Below are 21,965 nucleotides of genomic sequence, written 5' to 3' on the forward strand. Positions count from 1 at the left end.
TTCTGTTATTATTATTTAAAATCATGGTCATGCATTTATAAACCCCTTGTGTCTGTAGTGTTTCCGAGAACTACTTACAGAAATGCACAATTTGAACATAATCAATTCTTAAGTGCATAATTCGATATATGGATGAGCCGTGAGAAAAGAATTGACTGTAATCGACGAAAATCTACATGGCGAGCAGTCGCGGTGTCTGTGTTTCTGGTGACATAGTTTTACAGATCAGCTGCTTTTATAAGATAGCCTAGGGCACCTGGCCTTTGCATAATTTAGTCCAGAGATCGGTATGATTCCAACATCAATCATTTGCCCAGTAAAGCCTCACCGAGTAACCAGACTTTTTTTCAGGATATCTTATCTCATATTTATCTAGCGCCTTTAGCCAAGGCGCTTTACACGGGTTATACGTGGTACAATGAGGTTTGTTAAAGGCGATATGGTGGATAGGGATGGGTATGGGTAGGGAGGTTAGTAGGGACGGGAATGACGAGGGTACCTAGGGATGGAGGAAAGGATGGGCCAGGGAGTGGATGTGGGTGTCTTTAAGGAAGGAGCAGAAACTCGACAAGAAGGGTGCTTCTCGTTTCATGTGGAGGGGAAGTTTGTTGCAGTGCATGGGGATGAGTCGGGAAGAGGAGCGGAGACGGTGGTTGTGCTGGAGGAGAGGGGGAACGGTGAGGCGTAGTGGGCGAGATTGAGAGCGTAGCTGGCGGGAGGGGACATACTAGTGGAGGAGAGACGCGCGGTACGGTGGGGCAAGGCCATGGAGAGATTTAAATACCCGCGTAAGGAGCTTGAACAGACACCGGTAATAGATAGGGAGCCAATGCGTTTCCTTAAGAAGGGCGGAGGTGTGGGAGCAGTGTGGCAGGTTGTAAATAAAGCGTGCAGACGCATTTCGTATCGGTTGTAGTGGAATGAATGCATAGGCTGGGAGACCCGAGTGGGAGGGAGTTGCAATAGTCTAACCGAGGGAAGATTAGTGAGTGTATTAGTAGTTTGGCGGCAGGCTGAGTGATGAGAGGGTGTATTTTGCGAATGTTAATAAGGTGGAATCGACGGTTGCGGGTGATGGCGGAGATGCGAGAGCGAAAAGGACACCGAGGTTGTGGGTGGAAGGGACAGGGGGTGAGTGAGACGGGTGAGAAGGTGATGGTGGGGGTGGGAGGAGGGGAAAGAGCAACCTGGGTTTTAGAGGGGGTGATGGCAAGGAGGTGGAGCGACATCCACCGACTGAAGGGTCGGTTAGGCAGGCTCAAGCACGAGAAGAGGGGTCCGGAAGTGAAGGTGGAGGAAAGGGAAGAATATTTGGATGTCGTACGGCGAAGAAGTGGTGGGAGATGTTAAAGGAGGAGATGTGGGCTTCGAGAGGGGAGATGTAGAGAGAGAAGGGGGCCCACGATAGAGCCTTGGGGAACACCGGCTGTGACTGGGGAAGGAGGGATGCAGGAGTGTTTGAAGGAGACCGAGGATGAGCGTGAAGAGAGCTGTGAGTGGAGCCAGTGCCGGATTAAGCTCGTGCCGGGCCTGTAGCATGATATTATAAAGGGGCTCTAAATTAAATAAAAAAACGTAAATATGAAAACACAATTGTTTAACTTGCATAGTAAAGTAATTGTATGTTTTCATTTTCTATACAGCCAGATAATACGACAAATCGATAACCTTAAACACCCAGTATAGTACTATAGTAATAGAGCAAGTGCAGAATCACTGAACCGGAATTGATAGCTTTAAAGCATTTAGCACGGGGCCCTTGAAAGTGCGGGGCCCGTAGCATATGTAGCTACTTTTGCTACTCGGATAATCCCGCACTGAGTGGAGCCAGGATACAGCAGTGCCGGAAATGCCCCGATCAGAGAGAGGGTAGAGAGAAAGGCGGGATGATGGACAGTGTCCAAAACCGAGGAGAACGAGGAGTTCGAGGAGCAGTGGGCGATGGAGGAGGCCGTGTGCTCGGTGGCAGATGACGGGGAGCTATGCATGCTGATATGAGCTACCCGTCGGAGGCTGTCGGACTGCGAGAAGGGCTGCGTGCAGAACGAGAGAGTGAGCGAGAGAGTGACCGAGAGAGAAATTATGAACGAAGCAAAGTGCCGAATATCGTAAAAAAAAGGAGTGAGGAGAGAGTTGGTCACGTGGTTCTGGATGGTATTGAAGGCGGTTTCTGTGGAGTGCAGCGGGCGACAACGAGACTGGATGGGAGTGGGTGTAGGTGACGTTGGTGAGGCGAGGGAGTCGACAAGACGCTCGATAACTTTGGAGCGGAAGGGAAGCAGGGAAATGGGCCGGTAGTTGGAGAAGTTAGGCACCTGCATTGAAATATTTAGCCAATTAAATAGTTTTTTTTTTTTTACGTGGGAGGACTTCGAAGTACATTGAGAAACCCCACACACATGCGTCTACGTATGTTGAACTTATTTTTGCACCGTACGCAGCCAACCGTGATAATTAATCAGAGGTGCAGGGGAAAGGACTACAATATTTGCTCAGCCAACCTTCGTAGCAGCAACAAGCCTGCAACCAACCTGATATTCCGAGGCAGTCTCCTATACCCAAGACATCCCAGAGGCATGGAGTTCGGGATGACTTGGCACGCAGATATAAAAAACAAAACGGCTCGAAGACCTGGGTTGTGGACGCTGCAAGCCTCGTGCGAGATAGCTCCTTGACGTCTGCCGACTTGGGGCTCTCCGCTGCGGTGTGTCTGCACGCCTGCAGCGCCATCAGTATTCCATCGGCTTGCACAGCGCCCCTCTCGAAGCGTTAACCCTCACAAAGCAACTGGCTCCGTTGGCCAGCTCAACAAAATAAGTATAACCCGTAAAAACAAAGTTTTTCACTATAAATCGTTTATATGCGTGGCGGCTAGAGTCCTCTCGTCCTCTGGCTTGAGATGGCTGCCACCTATGGGTCAGATGATTGTCTGCCAGTATTAAGCAATTGGTAATTAAATATTTAATTTGTTTTCCCTAAACAGTGTAAAATTTTGGAAAAATAATTTCACGAACATTAATTGTCTCGCACAACGAGTCTGTGTGCAAAATGTCAGCTCGATTGGATCACGGGAAGTGGGTTAAAAAACGACCGAAAGATTTGCACGGTCGTAAGCAAGCACGCAAGCACGCAAGCAAGCGAACTTAATATAAAGGATTTAAAAATGAACGCCAATGGTGTAAAACAACAACAGCAAAAATCCACCTTCATTAATGAATTCGCCCACAAAGCTGTATTGGCATGTGCCACAAAGAAAGGTGAAAACTTTTGTTAAAAAAAACTGAAACGAGGATTCATATTCTTAGGTTTTTTCGGTGAAGTCACGTAGGTAAAACATTAAAAAAGTAAAATAAAATAAAAATCACGACGTTTCGGAGGCAACACAAGCTTCCGTCTTCAGGTGGTACCGTCACAGCCACGACAGCTGTATCAAGTAAATGAGAGATTGCAGGAGCTACCACTCCGTTTATATAATGGTTGGAGAAGATGGTGGGGCAAGGGCCGCATACTTTTTATTAATATGGTAAGGTGAGGCTTAAGAGGGTGAGCCTTTGTTATGGAGAGGTATGGTTTGTGAATCAACCTGTGACAGGGAGACAACCACTAAACATGGTAAAACTGTAATAGTTGTCTGTCAAATAAGATTGGCAAAGAATGATTACTCAGTTTGTAACCGTCCTTGCAGTCACGAAAGCTTCAAATCTAGAACTGAAACGAGGGTTGTCTGAATAAAGAGTTGGTTGGTTTTGATTTGGGCTTAAGAGTGATCAGCCTGCCTTGGATGCGTTTGACACCCGTAGGTTCTCTCGCAGTATCACACCGATAAATATTCAAGGGGGCTTCCGGCCTTCGAGCCAAGCCACCTCTCGTTGTTTGCGAATCTTCAGCGCGCACATTCGGTGCCTGTTCTGCGGCCTTGTTGTTTTCAGTGGAGTCCCGGACGTGCAATCCCATTGCTTGAGCATCGTTGTTGTTGCTGTTGAAGGGTAAAAAGGCGCAAGCCTAGCAATTTCTTGTTCATGCCACTTGTTGCGCGCAAGCGAGTTTAGTCGAGGGAGCTCCGGACAGCCCACTTTTTAAAGGGTATTGGGGCCACTCTTCGATGCTAGCCAGACATCGTTTTTTTAGCACGGTCGCACCTATTAGCACAGTTGGCTACGTACGGTGTGAAAGAAGTTCAACGTACATACATCTTAGAAGAGGTGGGTGCACCCACACGACCTTCCAATAAACTTGCTGTGGCATACTCATTTATACTGCTGGATGGACGGAAGCAGGGAGAATTTAAGATACTTACCAATTATACTATTGCCACGCCGAAAGATTGAATCGAAACCGGTTACCTCTGGATTGCGAGTCCAGTCGGCAGACCATTAGGTCACCGCACCTCCGATTAGCACGGTTGGCTACGTACGGAGCGAAATAAGTTAAACATACACACACGCAACAAACACACACACTGCAGGATCCCATTGTTGTTGTGATTCTAACATTATTTGAGTAGTCTTATATTGTAGATTATATTCCTGACATTGGGATTTTTCCCCCTATTATTTATTTTAATTTTATATTCTTAAGCATTGCTTGTTTGTTGGATTTTCCAATTGTGTGACTTTGACCTTGGAATATTGCGGTATTGATTAATAAATCACAGCAATCTGTATTCCTGTGTGTGTTTGAGACGAGGCGCAGTGGTTTGAACACTGCTTCATGCTCCTGGTGACCCAGTTTACATCATCTGCCGTTCACAACAGTAGCAAGCAGTGGCAGTGGCTTGCTACTCTTCTGCTGTGCCTTTGCTAAGGTCAACTCAGCCTTTAAGAGTACCTGGTGTGGTATCTGAACGTCAGCACCGGGTGGCTACGTAGGGTGGTGCTGTCCACACCAACCACTAATTTATCACGGTATACTTAATAGGTACTCACAAATAATAGTTTCCCGCATCTATAGGCTATAAAAGGCTAAAAGTGAGATATTTACATTTAGCGATTCCGATTTTTCATTAAATAGAAAGTATTGTCTTTCTGCTAAACATATTCATAATATGCTGTTGGTGTCTTGTCGCAAGACAAATCATCTATTTGCATCTCTCGCAGAGCAGTGCAGCACTCTGTGTAGGAGACCAGTTTGAGGAAGGCTACTTTATCATGTCCTACCACAGAGAAAACAATTGTTCAACGCGTGCCCATCAAACCAATCGGTTTTTCCTGGAATTTTGCCAAATTAATTGAAAGATGAAATGTGAGAATCATCAAAAGTCATTATGATATGTGGCATTCGAGCCATTCTTATAACACAGGGCTGTTCTGATGGTGCTGTGTTTCGGAGACGCAGTCTGCAGTAGTTTCACTGTATGTCACAATTTGACTTCCAATTGAGTCATAGCTACTGTATGTGGGTACATTTTTTAAATTCTGCACATTTGGGTCATGTCACCGGCACACGTGGCCTACTCCTTTACAAACAACCTAAGGATACCTTTCACGTCCACTGTGAAGCAATATGTATAGAATTAATGGTTTAAAACAGCCACATTACTAAGTAGGGCTGCCATGGGGATTCGAACCACCATGGATGTTGAACGTCCGTAGCCAACCGTGCTGATTGGAGGTGCGGTGCATGTATGCTGAGCTTCTATCATACCACCGCACGTAGCCATCTCTGCTAATCGGGGTGAGGGGGAAAGACAATAAACTAACACGCAACGATCAGTCCTAAAGGAGTGAGTTTTTAAACTAGATTTGAAAGTCCATTACTCCCACTGGCTTACTAATGACCGCTGCAGCGAGCGGCGAACGCTCTGCCGATGGACTCTGTTCCCGATTCCAACTTGGCTTTTCAGCGGTAGCGGATCAGCGGCTCTGACCCCTGAACCGCAGGAGCATGTCGTCAATTTGAAATTTAAATCTAATCGATTACCCGGTTTCTATGGTCCACGGGAGACAATACTGCTGAAATTTTAACAAACACCCTGAAAATCAGCAAATATAACAAAGCTGTAAATATAAAAGTTTTGTACGAGTCCGACGTGAAATATTTTACTTGTTAAAAAGGTCCTCGGTGCACAACCTTTATTAGCAGTTTTAAATAACGCAACTCTTGCACGGAGCAATAAAATACATATAAGCAGCTAAATTACAAATCAATGTGCAAAACGTACAGAAGAAAATAAATTGCAGTGCCTTATACAGTAATTTAAATTTGAAAATCTATATCGTGCCTCTCGCTAAGCAGGGCTTTATTTTATTATTGACAAACCGTATTGACAAACAGGTGCAGGCATGAGCTATGGACGGATTCTTCGACGAACCATATAGGACATTCATCTCGTTATTCCCTTTTGTCCTTCTCCACTTTCACATGAACTCCCTGTATTTAGGAGACGGGTGTTGCCGTGCTGCGAAGATCAGCACCGCTGGACTTGCAATACAAGGGTCGCCCCGGCTTTGATTTTGATCTCCCGGCGCGGCGGTTGAAACTTGAAACAGTGGTGCATGTTTCTTTTAAATCCTCCCCTCCTGTCCGTCTCTGTCCACCCAGAATGAAACAAAAAAACCTAACTGGTCCTCCACGGTTCGTTGAAGTGTTTTAAAGAGAAAATACACCACGTGAGATCTCCCTTCCTGTGTATTGTCCACAGCCTCCTGTCGAGGTGGAACGCTTTGCGGCTGATGTCTGTTGGCTCAGTCGCCCATGAACAAAGACAGCTTCATGGCTCAATGGCCTTTACCGGGGAAATAAACTTCTAAGTCTCTCGGCAGTTATACTTAAATGGTACTTTTCGATTTAAAGCTTTCGTGACTGCAGGGATTCATCTTCTTGGTTCTTTCGGTAAAGTCACGTAGAAGGGAAATAATACAATTAAAACATAATAAAATAATTCTCATTCAGACGCTGTCTTCCCGACAGACCTGTTCTTCACCTGAGGACGGCTGCTTGCGTTGTGTTTATTTTTTATTATTTTATTATTTCCCTTCTACGTGACTTTACCGAAAGAACCAAGAAGATTAAACGGTACTTGTGAGTCCTCCACACTCCATTTGCCAACTGTGCAACATCAAGCACACTTCAATAGCTCCGTTGAGACAGATTATTAATTGCGGTTAATTAGAGGTAGTAAAAGACGAAATTGCCGTTGAAGTTATGGGTTGCATATGAAACAAAAGTTTTCGAGGTTACGCAACATAAAATAATATCGTAGCCCGTGCAATTGTCTGCGATGCATTTTTATTCATTGTAACACATCATGGGGGCTTGCCGTGTTGTAACGGTCAGCAGAACTGGACTTGCAACCCAGAGGTTGGCAGTTCGATTCGTTACCCCTGCCACAACAATGGCGCAAGTTTAATAAATTATCCCATCCGCCACCGCATCTCTCCACCCAGCCGTATCTAAAATAGAAACGGGTAGAGCTTGGGGTTAGTCGACCGCGCGTGTTGGGGTTAGAGTGCAATAATGCCCACCTCCCCCAAAGAGACTGGCAAGTGTGGAAGAGGAGACCATATACACCCCTAATTCTAGATTTGAAGCTTTCGTGACTGCAATGATTCATATTCTTAGGTTTTTTCGGTAAGGTCACGTAGATAAAAAATTAAAATTATTAAAAGTAAAATAAAAAATCACGACGTTTCGGAGGCAACACAAGCTTCCGTCTTCAGGTGTAACCATATCAAGTGATACTTGATACAGCTATCGTGCTGTGACGGTTCCACCTGAAGATGGAAGCTTGTGTTGCCTCCGAAACGTCGTGATTTTTATTTTATTTTTATTTTACTTTCATAAATTTTAATTTTTTACCTACGTGACTTTACCGTAAAAACCTAAGAATACATATACACCCCCCCCCACTCCCTCCCCGAGTGGGAAGGCCCTTGTTACCAGCAGTGGCGTGAGCGAAAGAAGTGCGCGAGAAAAAAATAGGCAGCTCTTGTGGACACGCATCTCGGACTGTGCGCACTGTGTCCCACATTAGGGTGAAACTTTAGCGGGGACGAAAGGTGTTGCCGCGCTGTAATGATTCGCTGAGTTGACCTTGGAAAGGCCCAGTAGAATTTTACCCCTCTGCTTGCCCTCTTGTCGTGAACGGCCGTGGGAATTGAAACCAGGTCACCGGGAGCGATGGAGCAGTGCACAGACAACCGGATCTCTTCTCAAACACACACGCAGGCACAAGGATCGCAATACCACGATGTGTTGATCAATAGCGTAATATTCCAATGTTACACGATTGAAAGTCTAATGAACATACAAGCATGGAGAGATAGAGACAAACAGGTGCACGCACAAGCATTGAGACACGCTTACGTATACAAAAACAAAGATCACCCGTGTAGCTTCAACAGATTGTAGGGGCAAGTGCTGTTAGCGAGCACCGTTGAAGGCCAGCACGGCACACGAGGGGGTGGGTGGCCAACACCACGACCGATCATTTTTGCCTCCCCTGTAGCGATGTTGACACACCCCACCAGGTACTTGTTTGAGGCTGAGCCGACCTAGGGGAGGCCCGGGCCGATTCAGATAATCGTCAATGGTGTTGGCCGTGAGTGAGAATCAAAACTCGGGCCGCCGGGTTCATAACGCAGCGTGCTAACCATTGCCTAACCACGTCCCACATATGTATTTATATATATATATGCACATCCATATTTATAACAGAACTGAAATAGCTCAATTTAGTTCCTTCAGGAACTTGAAAAAGTTCCCAGCACATGGAAAAAAACGTCATACATCATGCCGAACAGCACCCCCGATTAGCATGGTTGGCTACGTACGGTGCGACAGAAATGTTACGTACATACGAAAGATAATGATTTACTTTTGTTTCGCAACTTTGTTCGAACGTGGTTTTAGTTTTGCACCTAGTTATATAGAACCGAACCACTTACAGATCGTCCCTGCAATGATTATCTGTAGTGCGTTTGCACATCCCCATCACGAGTTGTCGATTAACAGAACTTTTTTTTGTGCCTCCGTATTGTGTCGATTGTAGTTTCAGATTCAGCGGCTGTGGAGCCCTCATGCACCGATGCCATCGTCGATGCCATGCGCTTTGACTGTCACCCGGACGCCAAAGCTTCTCAGGTGCCTCTATTATTCGTGCAGCTCGCGTGTCACGTGGGCACCAGCGTCCACGGTGCATTCAAAACAACGCCAACTGAATACCAACAACCGGCACGTTTGCGTGATCGTACTCAGCCTTAAAAAAACAAAAAAATGAGAAACCGGTGCAATCTATAGGCAATAAAACAGGTGTTAAAATGTTAAAACACCAAACAGATGTTTTGCAAGGAATCTTGTCTGCATTAACCATACATACTTGTGGTTAACATGCAAGCAAAAACATACTCTGGTAATATATGCATTGTCTTTAAAACTGATTGTTCCACACTAGAGACAGCTTTTTTTGAGCCTCGACTCAAACAGAGAACGCCAAAAGGCGAACAGCACAGAGACAATGCACTATCAGGGCAGTCTGTAAACATCTACGAACCTGGCAAACCAGAGATCGATTCCCGCTTATGGCCAACATCAGTGGCGATGATCTAAACCGGTCCTGGGCCTCCCCTAGGTCGACTCAGCCTCAAATGACTACCTGGTGCGGTGTGTTAACATCACCACCAGGGAGACAAAGGCGGTCGGGCGTGGTGTTGGCCACCCACCCCCTCGTGTGCTCAGCAGGCGTCCACAGTTGCCTGCTGACGCCACTTGCCCCAACAGTCTATTTGGCTGGAATAAAATATTTGGCTGCTAATAATTTCCAAGGTGATAAGCCACTTTGTCGAGCCATCACTTGTGGCCAGGTCGCTTTTGAAAAAAACAGCGCAGTGGGCCTTACCTGGTAAAAGGTAAAAAAAAAGTAAATTAGTTATAGTTAATAGTTCTATTAAGGCTATACGGGGGATCTTTGTCTTTGTTTGTCTCCATGTGTTGATGCAGGAATCTTGCGAGGCCCGGGGCTGCTGCTGGAAGGAATCTGGCACTCCCAATGTGCCCTGGTGTTTCTACTTAAAAAACAGCGGCGGCTATGACATTGTCAGCTCGAGCAAAACTCCAGCCGGTACGTCCACCCCCGCCCGCCCCCACGTATAACAGAAATAATAATCAATACTAACAATGACTCAATTGTTCATGTCACCGTAAGCCAGGTCTAACGCCTACCGAGTTGAGCTAACATGGTGTTCTCATCTGAACCAAGCTGTTGCGAGGAGTATATGGCACCACTGATGGAGATAGCCAAATTATAGTTGTGTTTAATCCAACATATTGGAAAATTAAGCCGGGTTATGAGGTCATCATGTGAACCAATTTTTTTTTTCAGATTTATCCTAAAACGTGACCTCACGTCTGTATGGATATATGTTAAACTTTTATCGCACCGTACATAGACAACCATACTAATCGGATGTGTGGTGGAATGACAACACATTAAACGCAAAAAAACTGTTCTAAAGATGTTTTTTTTGATATCTGACGTCTCTTTTGTTTAAATTATTAGAATCTGAAAAATAATGACGTCAAAATTATTTTCTTACCGTTGGGACGTTATATTCGAATGTGAAATGTCATGAAGAATATTTAAAAAAAATCTATATATATAAATCGTTCATGTCTGTCTGTCTGTGTGTGTGTGTGTGGACTTTGGCCCATACGCACTTTCATTGGACGGCGGTTGCCCCTGGCAACGGCTAGCCACGCCTTCGCCGCTTTCATTGGACCTGGCAACGGCTAGCCACGCCTTCGCCAAGGGCTGCAGTTTCATTGGACGGCGGTTGCCCCTGCCAACGGCTAGCCACGCCTTCGCCACTTTCATAAGCTCCGTATTTAATTAAATAATAGCCATTACACAGTATTGTTGGAGCGCTAGGGGGGGGGGAAGGAACGCCACCCGTACCCTGCCTCTTCCAAGCCGACAATTTTAGGCGAGGCCGCAGGCTTTGCACGCTACTAGGCCTCGACACCCACCACGCCACTCTGAGGTAAATTCATCAAAGTTTTTCCTACTCTTCACTACACCCCCACCACAATGTGTGCTATTAATATTACTTTTAAACCCAACGCGCCAACAATCGATTACTTTAATGTTCACTGTACAAATACTCATTAAGCTGGGTGAGCGTACTGCCAGTCTATCATGTACACTGTAGCCTGCTTATTAAGCTCGGTGAGCGTACTGCCACTCTATCATGTACACTCTAGCCTGCTTATGAAGCTGAGTGCGTGTACTGGCAGTCTATAATGTGGACTCTTGCATGGTTATTATAATCGATTCTTTATATGTTCTTTGTACAAACAGTCATTAAGCTGCTTGAGCGACCCCAGTTCGATTCCAACTCACGCCCACCACCGCTGACGATTATTTGAAACGGACCTGGCCCTCCCCTAGGTCCACTCAGCCTCAAAAGGGTAACTGCTGTCGTGTGTGAACATCGTCACTGGGGAGACAAAGGCGGCGGGGCATCGTGGATCCAAGTCCCGGGCGAAGCCGGGTCATGTGTATGTGTGTTTGTGTTTATGTGTATGTCTGTGTGTCTCTATGTATGTGTGTATGTATGTGTATGTATGTGTTTGTGTGTATGTGTGTGTGTATGTATGTGGGTTTTTTTTTATGTCTTTATGTGTATGTCTGCGTGTCTCTATGTATGTGTGTATGTACGTGTGTGCATGTGTTTGTGTGTATGTATGTGTGTGTCTATGTATGTGTGTGTCTATGTATGTGTGTGTAAGTGTGTTAATGTATGTGTGTTATGTGTCTGTCTGTGTCTGCATGTATGTGTGTGTGTATTGTGTATGTGTTTGTGTGCATGTATGTGTGTGTTTGTGTGTATGTGTATGTCTGTGTGTATGTGTTTGTGTGTATGTGTGTGTATGTATGTGTGTGTATGTGTTTGTATGTGTTTGTGTGTTTACGCTCGCATTACACAAATGTGTTGCTGGTCTAAGGCGTTCCTCGCACAGCATTGCCGCTTTATTATTTCAGTCGTTTACTGCCTTACGCACCCTGAAAGTCGTGTGTGTCTGCAGCAAGCGCGTGTATGTGTACCTATGGACGCGCGCGCGTGTGTTGTGTAGGGGGAACGGTAGTGTAGTGCTTAGCGTGCTGTCTGTGTCTGTGTGTGTGTGTGTCTGTCTGTGTCTGTCTGTGTGTGTCTGCGTGTGTCTGTGTGTGTGTCTGTGCGTGTGTGGTGTGTGAGGAGCGGTGGGTGTAGTGCTTAACGCTACGCTGCGCTACCAACCCGGCGAACCCAGTTCCATTCCCGCTCACGGCCACCACCGGTGACGATTATTTGAACCTCCCCTAGGTCCACTCAGCCTCAAACGAGTAACTGGTGTGGCGTATTAACATCGGCACTTGGGAGACAAAGGCGGCTGGGCGTGGTAGATCCAAGTCCCGGGCGAAGCCGGGTCATGTGTATGTGTTTATGTGTATGTCTGTGTGTCTGTATGCATGTGTGTTTGTATGTGTGTGTATGTGTTTGTGTGTATGTCTGTGTGTGTATGTATGTCGGTTTTGCCGCCGTGGTGGATCCAAGTCCCGGGCGAAGCCGGGTCATGTGTATGTGTTTATGTGTATGTCTGTGTGTCTGTATGCATGTGTGTATGTATGTGTGTGTATGTGTTTGTGTGTATGTCTGTGTCACTCTCATCGCCTACAGCATCCCACGTCAGAGAATGAGGAGGTTTACCGCAGCCTTCGCTCGGAAGTTCGGAGAGCCGTAAGGCGTTGTAAGGATGGGTGGTGGTCGCGGGTTGCTGAGGAGATGGAGTCTGCCTCAGTGGCCCGTGATCACAAATCACTATTTAACTCCATCAAAAAAGTCACCTGCAGCGCCACACCTATTACCATCATTAGAGGAAAAAACGGTGATCCAATCTCCGACCCCCAGGAACAGGTTTGCAGATTTTCTGAGCATTTCTGTGAGGTCCTGGGGGAGGGAAATTCTCTCAGCCAGGAAAACATCATGGCACAAAGTGGGGATAACCCTGCTGAGGCTGCGGTGCCTCAAATATTGGAAGAGGTCACCCCCTGTGAGTGGCTGGCTGAGGTTCCAGCTGTTGAGGAAGTACTGAGGGCGATCCGGAGTCTGAGACCAGGGAAGGCACCGGGCAGAGATGATCTCCCAAGCGAAATGCTGAGGGAGGGTGGCGTTTGTGCACAGACTGCCCTATATGACATCATAACAACAGTCTGGACCACTGGACGGGTTCCGCAGGACTGGAAGGATGCCCTGGTGGTCCCCCTCTTTAAGAAGGGGGACCGCACAGACTGTAACAACTACAGGGGCATCTCACTCCTCAGTGTGCCGGGTAAGGTCCTGGCAAGGATTATTCAACATCGCCTTGCTAGGCACGCTGAGGAGGGGCTTGCGGAGCCCCAATGCGGTTTCAGGAAAGGGCGGTCCTGCACAGATGCCATATTTTCTGTCCGTCTGCTACAGCAGAGGTGTAGGGAATTCCAAAAAGACCTACATCTCTGCTTTATTGACCTGGTCAAGGCCTATGATACCATCAGTAGGACTGGACTCTGGGTTGTTCTTCGTGCTTTCGGAGTCCCTGACCCTCTGCTCACGATCATTAAGGACCTTCATGATGGTGAGCGGGCCCGGGTAAAACTACGTGGCCGGGAGTCGGAGCCTTTCCCTGTACACCTTGGGGTGCGACAGGGATGTCCTCTGGCTCCCACATTATTTAACATCTATTTTGACCGCGTAGTTCGTGAAGCCTTCAATAGCTGTACCGGGGGAATTTCCGTTTGGTACAGATATAATGGGAGGCTGATCGACGCCCGGGTGCGATCAAGGGATGGCTCCCTATTGGTCAACCACGTTATGTATGCCGATGATTTGGTAATAGCTGCTCATTCAGAAGAGGAGTTGGAGGCGCTGCTGCTGAGACTGGAGCGTGCCACTAAGAGGTGGGGCCTTACCATCAGCCCCACCAAAACCAAGCACCTGCCTGGGTATTTTGTACCATCGGACACTCCACCCCCACAACTCCCAATTGGTGATGGGGCAGTTGTGGAGAGAGTGGAGAGTTTCCCATACCTGGGCAGTATGCTTATGACCGGCTCCAGTCTATCAGCAGAGGTCTCACTCCGAATCAGTCGAGCGGCAATATCTTTTCATCGGTTGCGTAACGCTGTGTGGAAGCTACCTGGTCTGTCGCTCCGCACGAAGCTTCAGGTCTTCTCGGCCACGGTCATTCCCTCCCTTCTCTACGCTTGCGAGACGTGGACCCCCCTGGTGGAGCATCTTCGCCGGTTGGAAACATTTAGGCTGGCCTGCCTACGATCCATCCTGGGTTTAACCAGGCTGGATTGTGTGAGGAGCTCACAAATCCTTGAAAGATCTGGGCAAAGTCCCATCAGTGAGCTCCTCCGGCAGGCAAGGCTGCGTTGGCTGGGTCATGTAGCCCGCATGCCCAGCCACCGCATGCCTAAACAGCTTTTGTTCGGCCGGATCGAGGGGGCTAGACGGGCGCGGCACGGGCTGGAGAAGAGATGGAGTGATGTGGTACAGGAGGACGTGGAGCTGAGTGGACTTGCCGATGACTGGTACCAGCGGTGTCAAGATCGGCCTCAGTGGAGGAGGCTCGTGAAGGACGCTACTGGGCAGTTGGAGGCAGTCGCCCTCCAACAACAACGGAGGGCGGAGGAGCGACGCTCACAACAACGAGCGGAGCGCCGGGTGGCTAAAGCACAGCAAGTTGGCACAGTAGGGGGCACAGGTGGTGCATCAGCCAGTCATCTCGGTCATCTCGGTCAGTCGACCAGTGGCACCTGGGTCTGCCCCGTGACCTCCTGCCAGCGGGCTTTCGACACTTCACGTGGCCTCAAGGTGCACTTGGCCTGGCACAAGCATCGTGGTGACGTCACCGCCACTTAGTGGCGAATGGCGGTTGTTGTTGTTGTTGTTGTTGTCTGTGTGTGTATGTATGTCGGTTTTGCCGCCGTGGTGGATCCAAGTCCCGGGCGAAGCCGGGTCATGTGTATGTGTGTATGTGTTTATGTGTATGTCTGTGTGTCTGTATGCATGTGTGTATGTATGTGTGTGCATGTGTTTGTGTGTATGTATGTGTGTGTGTATGTATGTGGGTTTTTTTGTATGTGTTTATGTGTATGTCTGCGTGCCTGTATGTATGTGTGTATGTACGTCTGTGGATGTGTTCGTGTGTATGTATGTGTGTGTCTATGTATGTGTGTGTATGTGTTTCTGTGTTTGTATGTGTGTGTATGTATGTGTGTTATGTGTCTGTCTGTGTGTCTGCATGTATGTGTGTGTGTATTGTGTATGTGTTTGTGTGTGTTTGTGTGTTTACGCTCGCATTACACAAATGTATAATGCGGGTCTAAGGCGTTCCTTACACAGCATTGCCGCTTTATTATTTCAGTCGTTTACTGCCGTATGCATCCTGAAAGTCGTGTGTGTCTGCAGCAAGCGCGTGTATGTGTACCTATGGACGCGCGCGCGTGTGTTGTGTAGGGGGAACGGTAGTGTAGTGCTTAGCGTGCTGCCTGTGTCTGTGTGTGTGTGTCTGTTTGTGTGTGTCTGTGTGTGTGTCTGTGTGTGTGTCTGTGTGTGTGCGTGTGTGGTGTGTGGGGAGCGGTAGTGTAGTGGTTAGCGTGCTGTCTGTGTGTGTGTTTCTGTCTGTGTGTGTCTGCGTGTGTCTGTGTGTGTGTCTGTGTGTGTGTCTGTGCGTGTGTGGTGTGTGAGGAGCGGTGGGTGTAGTGCTTAACGCTACGCTGCGCTACCAACCCGGCAAACCCAGTTCGATTCCCGCTCACGGCCACCACCGGTGACGATTATTTGAACCTCCCCTAGGTCGACTCTGCCTCAAACGAGTAACTTAACTACTGTAGCGTATTAACATCGCCACTGGGGAGACAAAGGCGGCCGGCCGTGGTAGATACAAGTCCCGGGCGAAGCCGGGTAGTACAGCTAGTATATATATAAAATTACGAACATATATGTAAATATCGAAAATCCAATAAAATGATCAGACAGTGCATACACGGTGATCATTTAAAAATGTAATCATTAAAATCCACACTTTTATTATTCAAATTGAAATCTGAAGTTGCACGTAAATATCCAGAAAAAAACTAAATAACGTAATATTAAACTCACTGCTAATTCGTACTTAATAAGAAGCTGCTGCTTTATGCAAACAGAAGCAGAATGAGCCACCCTTAAGCATCGAAGACATCTGCCAACACGTTTGGGCTATCGTTGGCTGTGTGAACCATCATCATCACCATAATGCAATCCGTAACCCAAGGACAAAGAAAGACCTCTCTTGCATTGGAAGTCAGCAATCCTTCGTCACCTCACGTGGTTGTAGTGTTTTATTCTTGTGAGTTCGCTTGTGACCATCAAGACCATCGTTAGAACGACAAACCTCTCCGCATAGATCACATGCACAGTGGCCTCAGCTCAGGGCAGAGGTCGCAACCGGGCACCCGATACCCGTACCCTACCCGATACCCGGTTACCCGTACCCGGCCGGGTACGGGTACGGGTAGCCGTTTGCGACCCTGGTGCGGCCGGGTACGGGTAAGGAATCAAAACCCGTTTGCGACCTCTGCCTCAGGGTGACTCCTGAGATTTAGATGCACATGTCGACACTCAAACGACTTCTAACCCGCGTCTCCTGGCGTGTTGTTTCTCCGTATCTTCAAGACGCTGTCTCTCAGGCAACCGAGTAGCTTCAGCCAAGGCTGTGCGCCATTGCTTTCTGTTTTGGGCGAGATTTTCCCATGAATCCACAGGAATTCCACATCTTCATCAGGGGGCTCTTTAATTTCCTGCCCCAGTGCACTTTGACCGCCACTACATAGTTGTTTTTGTGTGTGTACAACGTTGACGGCCAATCGCAATGAGTCACGAGAATGCGTGTGACGAGAGACGCCCCTTCAGTCGTCCGAATTGCGGCTAGCGTCGGCGACGACGCTTCTTGCCTTGGCCCCCACCTCCGTGTCAGCCAAACGAACGCAGCCCGTCGGGGTCACAGAAGTGAACCATCGGTCAAGATCGATGGTGCACGACTGCCGTTCTGTGGCCAATTATGTCTGCTTTAAATTCCCAAGCGATAAGCCACCTGCGTCAAGCTTTCATGTGGCCAGGTCGCTTCCGAAAAATAAGCAATTAGTTCAGTGGGGTCTACATGGTAAGATAAAAAAAAATTGTTTAGTTGTATTTGATTTTTTTTAAGTGGTTTGTTTACCTTTTCTATACTTTACATTCCTATCGTGTTTTTGTGTTGTTTCTTGTTGCAACGTTCTCACCCGCCCCTACTCCTCCAGTATAAATAAATATTATGATTCTGATAACATATCTCAAATTATCTCCATCTGTTTATATGGTCTGTATGTACGTATGGATACGTATATACAACTTTTGTCAATCTACTGCTGGATGGAGACCCCCTCTGCCTCCCAATGCTTGGCGCCTATTGAGGGGTTATTTGAAAAATCTATGTTAGGAGCATAGATTGCCCGAGGATGCTGGATGCAATTACCAGCGAAACGTCGTACTCAAATTGTAAATTGTTGTGGTTTCACGCTTCAACACACCGGTGGGCTAAAGCAGTGAACTAATTGTCTTTTGTCAACGTGACATTTTTTTACTGATTGGCCGTGTCGGGTGGTGGAGGGTTACGACACATTTATAAATAACGCGATCTAACCCAAAAACGTTGATTATGAGCATAGATTTGTGAGTGTAAAAGTACAAAAAATCACACCACGTAGCCCAAGAGCGGCATAGAGCAACCTTCTGGGCATGGTGGGCGCGCATCTTAGCACTGCCCAGGTGTTGAACCTGCTTAGCTTCCAAGATCTAACAGGATCGAGCACATTGCGAGTAATTTGGCCACAGGCGTATGTCTAACTAAGAGCCCACGTTTTTTTCTCTTTTGACAATAGACACCCAGGATGCAAACAAAATAAGGGCACACAATATCTCTGTGTAAAAAAATAGAACAAACGACCATGAATAACCAATTATAAGCATATGCACATGTCCCTTTAATTTTTCATGAGAGTGGTATCAATGCGATGATGGATTTACGGGGTGATGAGCTTCAAGCACAGCTGATTTGCGCGTGCGTCGCCTGCGCAATATCAGAGCAAATGTGCCAGCTTTCGAGTGGCATGTGGATTCTCTCTGCGATGAGTCCCACACCACGTGCGTTTGTACGCATTCAAAGACAAAGATCCCCCGTATAGCCTGTGATAGACTCTTGGGGCAAGTGCTGTTGGCGATCACCTATGAAGGCCAGAATGCCACACGATGGGGTGGGTGTCCAGCACCACGCCTGGCCGCCTTTGTCTCCCCAGTGGTGATGTTTTTACACACCGCACCAGGTTCGTAGCGCAGCGCCATAACCGCTACTCTACCCCGCTCCTAACGCATGCACACACACACACGCACGCATAGACACGCACGTGTGCACACACTCCCGATCCCGTGATGCATGGATTAACGCCCTTTCGGGGCCATACAACACATGGTCGCCTTATGTTTCCGGCGCAAAATTATCTCCAGAATGGGAGCCGTGTGTGCAGTTATAATCTGTGCTTAAGGTGTCTGTGCGCTATTTGGTGTGTACCCGGGATGGGTTCAACTTAGATTCACCATGCGTATGAGTACAGGATAACTCCCCTTATCTGTCACCCTATTTCGTTTAACTCCTATTAATTATCTACATGACCTATAGCGTCCAGAAAAAGTTATGCTATCAGTGGCCCTATTTTGTTCTACGCTCTCCAATCTTCAAAGTTGTTTCCCTTTCATGAGTTGTTCTCCGACAGAACATATTCCTATCTTTATTGAACGTTTTCACTGCTAAGTGGAAAATGTGTTCTATTATCTACAATATTTGACAGATACATGGGGTAAATTGTATCCTATTACGTGCAACCCCCATGTATAAGAGGAGATTATATACTCTTTGGATATTTTTGTAAAGTGACGTAGATAGAACATTAATTGAGACAGACGTTTCTATCGCAACACAAGCGACCGTCTTCAGGTGATTAACTCAACTAAATGATTTCTCAATTAAATAGTTTCAATTTGAGACAGACGCCATCCAGGCATCCACTCGACGTTCGTCCTTGTGGAAGAGGTACGAATATGACACGTTCATCAATTGGCCATATGGCCGACCAGCTCTGAACCAATTCCTCAACCACATTAATTCCATACACCCAGCCATCAAATTCACCATGGAGGTGGAAAAGGATGGCAAGCCACCATTTTTAGATGTTCTAATCGAAAAGAGATGAGATGGCTCAATGGGACATTGTCTACAGGAAAGCAACTCATACGGATGCCTACCTAAAACCTGACTCCCACCACCATCCCTCCCAGAAGAATTCCCTCATCGAAACTCTACACCATAGAGCTCGATGCATCTCCGACCATCATCACCTAGCCAGTGAACTGAAACACGTGCACCAAGCTCTCAAGATGAATGGATGTTCGGGCTACACAATCCGTAAAGTTACCACCCCAACCGTTGGGAAAGAACCATCAGAGGACCCAATCAAAACCATCACCTTGCCATACATAATAACGGTCACCTAAAAGATTTCCAAAATCTTGAGCAAACACAAGATCCAGGCTCGATTTAACACAGTACATAAAATTCGTGATCTGATGCAATCTGTGAAGGATGTGATCCCTGATATGAAATGCCCTGGCGTCTACAAACTAAGCTGTGTCTGCGGCAGTAGTTACATTGGGGAAACTAAGCGACATATTTTTGACCGTGTTCGTGAGCATAAGGCAGATTTGGACCAACACGTCGGCCGTGGCTGATCATTGTTTTAATCAGTCCCTCCAGAAAAACGCGATTATGCGATCGCAAGATTCCACGCAAAATCAGCCAAAGTCCGCATATTTATGCGGGGGGCGCGTTTTTTCAAATACGCCGCACTTTTGCCGCATAAATTGCAGATTTCCGCACGCAAAATATGCGGGCTTGCATGATTTCATAATCCCCGCATTTTCGTTGCAAAAAGTCACATATATCTTAGCAGAAAGTTGAAAAATGTTGCGTTTACTTCACACAAGCGCAGCCATTTTCCCTGTTGCCATGGGAACGTTATGAAGTGTTAGAGGCTACGTAGTTAGTTTTATTCATGAGTTTATGCAACTTTACAGTTGTAAGATTGCACTTTTTTGTTAGTAGTATGTAAATTTACATTACTGTAAGACTGTACTGTTACTGTATTGCTTACGTTACTGTGCACTGAAAACACGTATTTTAACAGAAGATGTCTGTTTTGTATAGCTACCTCTGTAAAACAGGAAGCACACATTTTATTTTTTAATATTTTATTTATTCATTTTTACAGTTGTAGCATATTCATTTTGTAAAGCTACAGAACTTGTTCGACTCAATGTTTTGTAAGTTTGAGCCATCTGTTTGTTAAGGTCTGAAATAAAACAAGATGAGAACTTAAATATTCCCAGCACTTTCTGTGATGTAGTATGCTTGCTTATCATAGGAAGTAATAAGAAATGACTCTTTACATTAAAGTAGTAGCCTAGTGAATAGGGTGTTGGGGGAATCACTCTTTTTTTCTCTTTTTCATCAAACCGCAGTTTTTGCAAGTTCCCGCAATTTAATCGCATAAAATTGCATAAATATCCCGCATATTCCATCGCATTTTTTAAGAAAACGTGCCGCATAATCAACGATTTTTGCCCGCAACAATCACCAAAAAACTCCGCGTTTTTCTGGAGGGACTGTTTAATGCGGTTGGCTCACATGAAATGTATTTCTCTAAGACGAAGGTACTCTGTAAGCCCACTGGCTATCAATACAGATTCGTTTATGAAGCAATCCATATATACAGACATAGACACAATTTCCACTGAGAGGATGGGTACAAACTCAGCAATCATTGGAAAGACGTCATCAACCAGTTTAAGTCATAACTGTCTGTGATGTTCCCATCCTGCCACGTTCCGATGTTAATTTTTATTTTATTTTTTCCCCGTTGCTCCGGCTCTCCGATTTCACATTAACAGGTTGAATTTCTCTGGCTCTGCGATCTCACACTAACATGCTAATTTATCACATTAACATCGCCACCCACGCACTCGTCTTGGAGGCCTCTCCCTGATCTGACATCAACATGCTAATTTCTCACATTAACATCACTAGCTCCGCCCACTTCGTTTATGACCCTAGGACTCCACCAATTTTAAACCTATAAAACAGTCTGCATTCAGCAGCTCCCCACCTCTTTCCTCCTGATGACGATCGCTTTTGTTGTGATCGAAACGTCGTAGTTTATTGTTTATTTTATATTCATCATTTTTATTCACTTGTACCTATCGACATAATTTTACCGAAAGACGCCAAAAATATAAATAGTATTAAATTCTTACGTTTACACAAAAAATCTCATTATACGGGTGGTATACGTGTTATGCCTTGACATGAAAATAAGTAAGTGTAAAAGTACGTCAACTAGCAGAGAATTTCATTTTTCAGAGAATGACTCTGAAATCACTTAAGTAAACCTCTTTTTACGTCCACAAAAGGGACACATTATACATGCCCTACAAATAGTTTTTTTTTCTCATGTCAATCAAACTGAAATTGTGAAATGTCAAAGGTGGAACTTTCTGTCTAAATCAATCGAAATCAAATTTAACGTGATCGGGTCTTTCACGTGATCAGCTTGGGACCATCGACTCACGCTGGAGAACCTGCTTTAATTGCGTGTGTCATTATATGGATTAAAACTCGGGTTCTCACTCGTTATAGCTCGTCACCTTGATATGTTATTAACCACCTGAAACACCCAGCCACCTCCAGAAAGGGAGCGCTGCAGTGGCGAGATGTTAACTCTCCTCGTCTGATATGCCGGAGGTCGTGGGTTCGATTCCGACCCTATCGCTGATGAATTTGGATTTTGGATGTTCGCTCCGTGGTCACATTGGCTTTTC

The 21,965-nt window shown here is 46.3% G+C and overlaps 1 protein-coding gene across 2 annotated transcripts in view; it reads left to right on the top strand.

Annotated features, from left to right (window-relative positions):
• LOC133357558 (sucrase-isomaltase, intestinal-like) overlaps positions 1–21,965 on the top strand; it is a 341,356-nt gene that overhangs the window by 22,678 nt on the left and 296,713 nt on the right. For both annotated transcript variants that reach the window (XM_061575541.1, XM_061575542.1), the window contains exons 3-4: positions 8,990–9,081; positions 9,937–10,057. In XM_061575541.1, coding sequence (XP_061431525.1) covers positions 8,990–9,081; positions 9,937–10,057 — 213 coding nt within the window. The remainder of the gene's footprint in view (positions 1–8,989; positions 9,082–9,936; positions 10,058–21,965) is intronic.

The sequence above is a fragment of the Lethenteron reissneri genome, chromosome 58, assembly GCF_015708825.2.
Source record: "Lethenteron reissneri isolate LAM-NWPU_2019-01 chromosome 58, ASM1570882v1, whole genome shotgun sequence".
In the NCBI taxonomy this organism is placed as follows: Eukaryota; Metazoa; Chordata; class Hyperoartia; order Petromyzontiformes; family Petromyzontidae; genus Lethenteron; species Lethenteron reissneri.